The sequence below is a fragment of the Nicotiana attenuata genome, chromosome 3 (genome assembly GCF_001879085.1).
Source record: "Nicotiana attenuata strain UT chromosome 3, NIATTr2, whole genome shotgun sequence".
Classification (NCBI taxonomy): Eukaryota; Viridiplantae; Streptophyta; class Magnoliopsida; order Solanales; family Solanaceae; genus Nicotiana; species Nicotiana attenuata.
Window position 1 is genome coordinate 47,117,379 of NC_031991.1, and position 10,426 is coordinate 47,127,804.

The 10,426-nt window shown below is 38.4% G+C and overlaps 1 protein-coding gene across 1 annotated transcript; it reads left to right on the top strand.

The window, feature by feature from the left end:
* Positions 7,650–9,837, top strand: LOC109224634 (exopolygalacturonase-like). The gene is made up of 3 exons (XM_019389173.1): positions 7,650–8,138; positions 8,450–8,962; positions 9,536–9,837. Exons 1-3 carry the CDS (start codon positions 7,905–7,907, stop codon positions 9,776–9,778), a joined length of 990 nt encoding a protein of 329 aa, XP_019244718.1. The 5' UTR covers positions 7,650–7,904; the 3' UTR covers positions 9,779–9,837.

A 10,426-nucleotide genomic window follows, 5' to 3' on the forward strand; every position in this document is an offset into this window, starting at 1 on the left:
AATCCAAAAAAACTCAAAAACGGCTGAAAAATATCAGAAAACTACTATTTCATTAAGTTTTTGCCTTTAACTTTGAGGTTTTTGAATTTCTGAAGCAATTTCCTGGTTCATGTGGGTTCAAAATGGACTGAGTTTTTGGTTTCAAAAGTTTTGGGTTGAAGATTTGCTTTGGGTAGTGCTCGGAACTGTTTTCACATTATTTCCTATATGAAATGGGCTGTTGGTGTTGAACCTTGCTGTGTTGCTGCTGCTTTTCTCATCTGCTGAACCTCATTTTTGTTTCCATTATTCCAGGTACATGTTTCTACACCCCACCTAATGTAAAAGTTGGACTTGGAATTGAGAAATGGAAGTCAAGAGCTGTGATCAATAGTCACAACATTTGTGTTCATAGTTTAGCTCTTTTGTTGTGCTTACTTTCGATTCCTGCTTTTTTCCTCTCTAAATATGTAATTAGAAAACTGGTGTTCAGTGTATCATATGCTGGTTGTTAGCTTGGATGAAGCCTCTGAAATGTAGTCATGTTGTGTTGCTCATTTTTGTTTTAAGATTTGGGTTTAAAACTGTCTAAGTATGGCATGATTCAGGATGTTTTGGACTTTTAAATATGTCTTAGACAAGCTTTCAAGTCTGTTGTAATATGGATCTCGTATGCAAGTTGGGTTGAGTGTTCAATATCATAGTTTCTGAACTTGATTTGTGTGCGTGTTTGATCGCTTACAGCAGAAATCTGGACATGTTTCTTGGTTTTCTTTAAGATCCAGTTTAAATTGATTTCAGGCTTAGCTTAGTTTTCTTATTTCAGAACCTGAATTTTGTATGATAGTCTTTTATCATATTGCTTTTTTTTGAATTCGAGGGAGGCATTTGTGTTCTTAAAAACTAGGACTCAAACAATGAGCTTATGGTTTGACAAGTTACCAAAATTAGCTGATCTATGCAAGGTTTCTCTCATTTGCTGTTGTCAAGTTTGTGACTGGATTTCATATTTCATCTCATGCGTTCAAATTTAGTTTACTCGAAATTGGAATATAAATTCTGTGTTTTGCACAACGTTCAGTTTTTCTTTTCTAAAAATGATTATTTGAGGCAGGCCACAATTCTGGTTTCATGTGCATCTGTTGTTGTGTGTTGCAATGTTATCGGGTCCAGATTTGGATTCACATGGGAATAGGACAATGTCCCGTTTGGGTTATATGCGGTTGTCTTCAAAAGAGCTCACCATTAGTGGCTATCGTGACACCCAATTAGTTTCAAGTGATCCATTATCCGTCTGCCCTCATGATTCCATCAAAGGTTAATACAAGCGCTAATTTAGTAATTCCTGAGTTCTCCAAACTTTAGTCAGTTAGCTAATCCCTTTAATTAGGGGAGGTGAGCCATAAGTAAATGAGATCAATTAGTTTATGACCCTCCAAAGTTTACTCTAAATTTCCTTTAAAATTAGAATTGAGGTGCGCCGCGCCAAATAAAATCTCAAATGCGTGGCCCTCATTTAATTATTTCTTTTAAAATTCTTAGAATTCGAGGCGTGCCATTTAGCAAATTTCCCATGGTCCTCGCAAAGTTGAAAACGCGTAGTTGCTTTAGGCGCGTTATTTTAATAAATTACCTTCCTAAACTCGGGTGTGCATTTCATGTGACCCAAATCCAAATCTCACAACATTAAATAAAATGTGTCTCGGACTGCGGGTGCATTTCATGTGGCGTAGTCCAAAAGACGTTTTAGATGACGTTGAAATCTTCTTTAAAATAATTAAAAAGCGGTTTAATAAGTTAAAATATACCATAGGCTAAAACATGTATTAAAATCAGATAATAAGCCAATTATGATAGTTTAAGCGACCGTGCTAGAACCACGGAATCCGGGGGTGCCTAACACCTTCCCTCGGGTTAACAGAATTCCTTATTCAGAATTTCTGGTTCGCAGACTTCAAAAGGAAAGTCGAAATTCCTCGATTTGGGATTTACAAATAAACCGGTGACTTGGAACACCAATTAAAATATTCCAAGTGGCGACTCTGAATTGAATAAATAATCCCATTTCTAATAATGTCACTTATATTGGAAAAACTCCCTTATATCACCTTCAGGGTGTGTAAAAAGGAGTTGTGACAGTGGACATATCCTCTGCCCAGACATTAGCTGCTTCGGCATTGGCTCGATACGAGGACATAATTGACTCAGCATCTGATTTGGCCTTAGCAAGCTCATTAGCAAATTTGACCTAGAGCTCCTCGATTTCGCGGCCTCGAGCCAGGCCCTCCTTCTTCACACTTTGGAACTGACGTTCGAGTGAAGCCAGCTGCTCTCGAAGGTTTTCTTTGTTAGAAGCAAGATTGTCCATGCTTTGCCTCCAGCCTAGGGTTTCGGCCTCATTCATCTTGAGCTCCTCTTGCAGCTGCTCCACCAGTTTGCCTATTCGTTGAAACTGCAAAATAAAGTTGTTAGAAGATCGAACAAGTTGGTCCACGACAAAACATAGGAGGGAATATTACCTCTTCGGTAAGCTCGGTTTGTTGTTGACAAGCCTTTGCCAATTCCGCTCGAAGATCGCTGATCTCCTCCTCCATCTTGACATAGAGGGTTTTAAGGTTGTTCATCTTTTCCGAGGTCTTCTTAAGCTCAAACTCACATCGAGCAAGATCAACTCGAGACTTGGAAAATGCCCTTTTGTGGAGCACCATAGGCTTCATGAAAAAGGGGAAAAGTTAGATTCAGAACAACAAAAGCAAAGTGCACGCGTAATTCTAAAGGAAATAAAAATCACTTGTTTGAAGAGTCGACGAGCCTCATCAAAGATGAAAGAAGCATCCGGGTCAGGGCAATCTTCAATCCCTACAAGGCATTCTCGGAAGATGTCATGCCCTTCGTGGCTCGCCCCCACGTCCGAAGATTTCATATTCTGAGCATCGCGGAATTGCCCCTCAGAGAACTCGGGACCAGGCGGTGAGTCATCCACATTGATTACCCCAAGTGATCCGCTCAGGGAATTCTCTTTCATTTGAAAGGGATCTATGCGAGGTGTCTTTTTACTGCTAGATGGCGCGTGGACATTGTTTAAACTCCCTCAGAGATCCCTTTAACTCTGGAATGATCCACATCAACTATCACCGTCTCGACGGACTTCGAAGCACCGGTGTTTCCTCTTTTACGGGCTACCAAAAGGTAGTCATCATCTTCTTCTTCTTCCTGATCCCGAAGGCGCTGGGCCGTTTCCGGAGATAAGGCCACCGTATCGGCCATTGACCTTCGAGCCGCGCTTTTCTTGGGATTTGAGGGATTTGCAGGTGACTCCTTTTTTCTTTTCTTTTCTTTAGAAGGTTTTGGGTTCTCTTCTTCACCAGTCGAGGCCGGCCGCATAGCAACGGCGTCTCCGAGACCTGCACAAAGTCGAAGAAAGTATTCCTCTAAGGAAATACAAGTAAACAAACAAGAGAACTCACTATGATTTCTGGCCTCCCATTGGCCTTTGGGTAAATCTCGCCAGCAATGCTCCGAATAAGAGGAATTTGAAGCCAATTTTCGGACCCAACCTTCAAGGTCCGGGACCCTACCAGGAAACCAAGCAGTAGCTACGCCATCGGAAAAAGGTTAGACCAAGGGAAAAAAAACCAAGAAAAAGAAGAGAAAGCGGGGTATAAACCTACTATGTACTTACGTTTCATGTTCCACTCCTGGGGGAACGACATCCATTCAGTAGGAATTAGGTCGGAGGTCTTGACACGGACAAACTAGCTTATCCTCCCCCGTTCTTTATCCTCATCAATACTGGAAAAGAGAGATTTCAAGGATCGGCGTTGCAGTTTTATCAAGCCACCGCGATAAAGTCGAGGACTGTACAGTCTGATCAGATGGTTGAGGGTGAAAGGCATCCCCTCGACCTGACTCGAAAAGAACCTGATCAAATGAACGATTCGCCAGAATGAAGGGTAGAACTGTCCAAGCATCACTCGATATTGTTGGCAAAAGTCGAGAATTACTGGATCTATGGGACCCTGAGATGGAACTGCATGACCCAGTGTGAATGGGTAGGTATACACGCTTAAGTACCCCACTTTATATGTAGTGATATCCTCCTCTGGGGAAGGGATCACTACTTCTTCGTTCTCCCACTTGCACTCCTCCTTAACTTGCGCGAGCTCATCTTTGGTTATCAAACTGATATATCGAGACATGGGCTCGCATGGGCCTGGTGTCGATACGAGTTTCTCAATCTTGAAATCTGATGTTATTTCGCATGGCGGAGGAATGCACTCCTCGATACGAGAGGGCACTACTGGTTTACTCATGGTCGGTCGAGAAGATGAAGAAGCTTTTTCTTTTTGGGGAATCGATTAGATGTCTCAGCCATTATAATGCGGAAATTCAAGAGAGTGGAGAATGTTGATAATGAAGTAGGGGCTAGTGGAAGTGATGAAAGAATTCAGAGAAATTGAAAGAACTAATGAGGTTTTGAGAAAAATATGAGAATAAAGTTTGCAAGATTGTGAAGTTTATCTATTTATAGAGGTCATTTAAGCGTACTGAGGAAGCCAAAAAGCCGACCGTCAGTCGCCATCAATTAATGACATTGGGAACCACACGAATAGCAATCTTTCAGTCACTTCAACTGCCGACGTCACGAGTTTGGCATCAGGATCGGGGCGTCAAAGATCAATTCATTTTTTATCGACCTATTTCGAGTTCGAGCAAGTGCTCGCTCAACTACTAAGCCCAAGGGCTACCCGAGTTTGAAGAAAGTTCTCACTCGACGATTATTTACGAAGCCTAAAGGCTAAATTTATTTCAAATTCTAGACCTTGCTCTTACCTGACTCGGACTCAGGAATCCCGATGTTCCGAGTTCACATCAAACCGATTTAAGCTTAGCTCGAGGATTAACAAGAACCTTAAGGGGTATTATATTGATCGATTAAAAACCTAAGGGTTTGTTATGTCCTGAGTCCAGTATTTGGACTAGTCATTAAAGTTATACAATCAAATTTTTCACAAGTAAAGACAAAATGGAATTCAACACGAGCCAAAAGGGAAACAAAGGGATCCTTTTATATTTCCAAGAGATGGTTACAAAATATAACTACAACACCCACGAAGGGTACTTACACAGGAACAAAGAAGCAATAAACGAAAGCCAAGAACCTAATCTACTTTTAAGGCCGCGTCTTCGAGAGCGTCATCTTCGGGAGCATCCTTCCCGGGGACCCCATTTTGATCATTGGAAATATCTAAGTGCCCGAAGAGATTTAGAGCAGAAAGCCCTCGATAAATGTAACTATATCTCCAGCAGCGGGGATTGAGCATTCTGTTGAAATTTTGAGCCACTATCCGTTAAAAGAGAGCAGTAAATGAAAAAGACCAGAAGGGAAGGCAAGAAGATGTAGCTTCACCTTCTATCACAAGAAAAACCAAAAAGGTTGCAAGTTGCACGAGCAACGATCCAAGAATATTCATCCTTGGGACGTTGTGCCAATGTGGGATGCAAAAGTTAGTAGATGATAGTGCCACCTCATTCTGTGGAAAGCAAAATGAATGAAGTGGCACACCAGGTAGAAGTTCAAAGAGATGAGCAGCAGGGTGAAGTTTGCATATTTCCTGATGCGGGAAGGATTCTGCGTCCTTCTATCGTTATTTTGAATTGAAGCTTTGAAAAGGGGAGCCTTGGGATAACTGGTAAAGTTGCTGCCATGCGACCTTGTGATCGCAGGTTCGGACCATAGAAACAGATGATTAGAGAAAGAAGTAAAGAAAAGAAAGAATCAGAGTAGATGAAGATGAAATGTGTTATGGGTTTGTTCAAAAGAGTAGCCTCATATTTATAGAAAGGCGACGGCAGTTCGGAGACCCTAGTGGCCAACCAACACTGGCACGCATTTGATGTTTTGGGGGAGAGTGCCGACGTGACATTTCCGGTCACTTCAAGCACCTACGTCAAGGGCATGACGTCATTATAAGAAGCTCGGGAAAATTGAGGTGCAAATCGTTTCTTATCATCTTATTCTAAGAAACGCGGGGACTATCTGTATATGGTCAAAATCGTATTCCCCGAGTTATAGGCTCGAGGTTCTGTCCTAAGCCCGAGTTCGAGAGAGGTGAAGTTCGAAACCGGTGGACCAGACTCGAGCTCGAAGACAGAGTGCAATGCTCAGAGACAGGAGTTCGAGGAATACCAAGACCAAGTGAGCTCGACCCCGAAATAGTACCGTTATTGATTTGTACCAGAACGAGCTAGATTCCTGCCACGTCCCCAAAGTCATGGCGCAAATCCCGGAATAGGATTGTACAATTCTGTACTAGGCGGTTAGACAGCTGTATCAAGAATATTCCCTACTGTAAATAGAAATATTCCTTATTTAGGGTTCCCCTATTATATAAAGGGGACCCCAATCATTTGCAACATCATCTTATCGCTGAGAAAAGAATATACTCCCTATCTTTTCACCTACTGTTCATCAGCATTGTCCTTTAACTCTATTGTTCTTACTTTACTTTTCTTACTTTATTGCTCTTAGCCCGTCTCAAGGTCATCACTGTCAAGTAATATTGGTTTGATTCACTTGTTTATTCCTACTTCATATTTCTTGATTATTAATTGGTATTGAATTAAATCACATATCTTTAAAACCACAAATCATATATAATTGTTACTCGTATTTTCGAGGTAAACAATGTGATAATTTGCTCCGGATGAATCTTGGCATTGAGTTGATTTTAAAATAATGTAAAGCTTTCACTTCTCACTTGACTTTAACTATGTTCTTTTCCGGTTGCTAGAACAACTTCTTGTAAAGAAATTACCTAAACTGATCTCACAAGTCCAGCTGGCGGTTTAATAAACTTACCATGATATTCATTTAGAATATCTATTCACTTTCCTTGCTTATTAATCCATTATATCTAAAGAAATCTCTTAGGTGTAATAGAAACCAAATTTTCTTATCATATTCTTCTAAATGCAACACTATTAAGGTAATAAGTTAATGAATGAATAAGCAATTTAAAGTGTGAAGGAAATTAGAGGTGTATATAAAGGCTAGTGATGAAGAAAGTAAAAATAAACCAAATAAATAAATGGCTTCAATTTCTAGTTTCGGAATAGCAATTGTAATAGGCCTTATTCTTGGGTGCAGTAGTGCAGAGGATAAGCTCTTCAATGTCCAATCCTATGGTGCTAAAGCGGATGGAAAGACAGATGATAGTAAGGTGAGAACCAACCATTTTAAATTTAAATGTGTCTATCGTATTAATTCTTGCACAAATTCTAGATGGATGAAAAATATTGACAAACTCATGCCGTCACACGAGTAAAACTATAGCTTAGCACACTTCCTTTCATATTTGGCATAAAAAAATATTATAATTCTCAACTAGACAAGTTTTTCCTTGTGTAAATGTCAACCTATGTTTCATATGAATTTTGTATGTTTGTACGTGCGCAAATAGTAGGATTAGATCATTATTTCAATTGAACGTACTATTATATTTTATTACACAAAAAATAATAGAATTAAAGCTTAATTAATTAAGAGGTGAATTTTCCACTTGATGAGTTAAGTATTGTGTTTTGTTGCACAAAACTTTACAGAAGAGAGTTTTACTTCATATCTAATATCATAAGGAATGTATGTATTAAATAGTAAGCACCCTACACTTCCAACCATGACATTATGGGTATGAGTCATCAAGGGAGCAAAGTGGAAAGCCTTTTGAGAGGGATAAAAAAGGAAAATGGTATAACATTGCCCTTTTTGCGAACATGACTACATATAATGGTCATTGTATATATGAAAATTCAGTGTCTAACTTTTATTTATTTGTTTATTTTGGAAGGCATTCTTGAGTACTTGGAAGGATGCATGCCAATGGAGTGGAACAGCCAAATTCTTGATACCTTCAGGGGAATACATGGTATATGCTGCAAATTTTATTGGACCATGCAGTGGATCCATGACCTTCCAAATCCAAGGGGTTGTTAAAGCTCCAACAGATCCTTCTCTATTCTGCAATTCGACTTGGATTTCCTTTCAACATGTGGATGGCTTAGAGATTGAAGGAGGCGGAACTTTAGATGGACAAGGGGCTTCAGCTTGGCCTTATTTTGATACTTCCAAGAATTCTAACTGCCCAACCCTTCCTATCGTAAGTTTAATTTTGTATAAAATTTATGTTATTTGTCATTTTTGTCTAATTTATTCTGATATATTTTTATTCTGAATAAACCTATTTGTATATTTGGCATATCGATAATTTGACTAAATCCAATTTCGCCATAAAAGTGAATTTACGATATTACTCAATCATAGAAGTATAGCGATTAAAAATTAGTGACAATACAAAATTTCTTTCACCATTTACGTACTTACTGAATACTTCTTGTTGTGATTATGATGTGAAGTTATTAAAAACTTAATATTGTCTTTCTATGCCTTATTTTTTTAAACTTGAACCAGACACTGAAATTAGATTCTGTCAAAAATGCGGCGGTGCACGACATACACTCAATCAACAGCAAGAGTTTCCATTTTGGCGTCTTTATGTGCAATAACGTGACATTTAGTCATGTTAACATAACCGCACCAGGCGACAGCCCTAACACCGACGGCATTCACATGAGCGTCTCCACCAACATTCAAGTTTTGGATTCCAACATTGGTACTGGAGACGATTGTATATCTATGATCAATGGCAGCCAAAGCATCAACATTTCAGGGATCACTTGTGGCCCTGGCCATGGAATAAGCATCGGAAGCTTAGGGAAAATACAAAATGAAGTCGTCACGGATATACACGTCAAAAATTGCACTTTCACTGCTACTCAAAATGGCGCCAGGATTAAGACTTGGGCACCATCGGAGTCTGGTAGTGCCACAAGTATAAATTTTGAGGATATTTTCATGGATAATGCTAAAAATCCTATCATTATTGATCAGCATTATTGTCCATCGCCTCCTTGCAGTAGTCAGGTACTTGCACTGTCCTTTTCTCCATCTTTACATTTAACATTTCTGGAATGTCGAAAGTCATGTTCAATTAAAAATGGTTTGACGGAATTATTTTAATCGGAATAATATTTACATGTCTTTGGTTGATAAGCACGAAGCATTATCCAAAAAAATTATATGTTAAAATTAATAATAATATTTGCAAATCAAAAAATATTTTAATGAAATTCTTGAGTACAAAATTTTAATAATAATATCTAGGTATCAGTTAGAGCAAATATTATAACTTATAGTTTAAAATAGTTACAAAAAAAATGACTTCCGCGCACAAGTGACGGAAATCCTTTTTCTCCCTTTTGATGAAACATGTTTTCTTGGATCAAAAACATATTTTTAGTACTCCAAACACACAAAAAGAAAAAAAATCATACAATAACATATCCAGTATTATCTCACATTTAAAAAAAAAAAAAAAAGAGACTATCTCATGAAAATTATTTTTCTACATAATATCATAAGTCATATCAAACACGAAAATGTTCAATTGAATAATATTTATATCACGTGATGCCAACACTCTTCTTTGTTTCGTAGGCGAGCTCAGTGCAAATCAAAGACGTGACATTCAATAACATAAGAGGAACTTCAAGTTCGGCGGAAGCTGTTACTTTGAATTGTAGTGCTTCATTTCCTTGCGAGGGAATCAACCTTAATGAAATCAATTTGGTATACAATGGCGCTGGTGGACCCGCTATCTCGTCGTGTGATAATGCCCACGGGACAGCCACCGGCATGGAGTTGCCTCCAAGTTGTTTAAAATCGTCTCTGGACTCATGAAGTTTGTAATATGAGAAATTTGAAATATATATATATATATATATATATATAGCATATTCACAAAGCAAATGCTCGATGATTTGTTTAGTTTGAGAAAATGAATAAAAAGTTCAATGATGGAAAATTATTGTATTGAATCGTTAAAAGCTCTCTACAATTCTTCTCACAATTCTTTACACATAAAATAAGCTACTAATACCCCTATTGTAATAGGATGAAACATATTTCTACTAAAAACAGGAAAATCTATTCCTATATTAATTCTTACAACAAATCCTACTTAGACATGAATTAAATAAACTAACAAATATCAAATCCTAAAAGAATTTGGCTTCCTACTACAACTGTAAATTAGTTTTTCAATATTCTCTCGTAATTAAAAGTTGTTTACGACTTTTTTTTTTATTGGAGCACTTCTTTTCTACTTTTCTTGAAGCAGGTGTCTCCAACCCTTATTGAAGTACTTTGCCACTAACCAATTTTGGTGAAGCACCTATCTTCAGCACCCGTTGATGCACTTTTTTATCAACACTCAATTTCATTGAAACACTTGCCTTCAACTCCTGTTAGTGCACTTTGTCACCAACAACCAATTTTGTTGAAGCGCTTGTCTTCAACTCCCGTTGATGCACTTTGTCATCAACACCT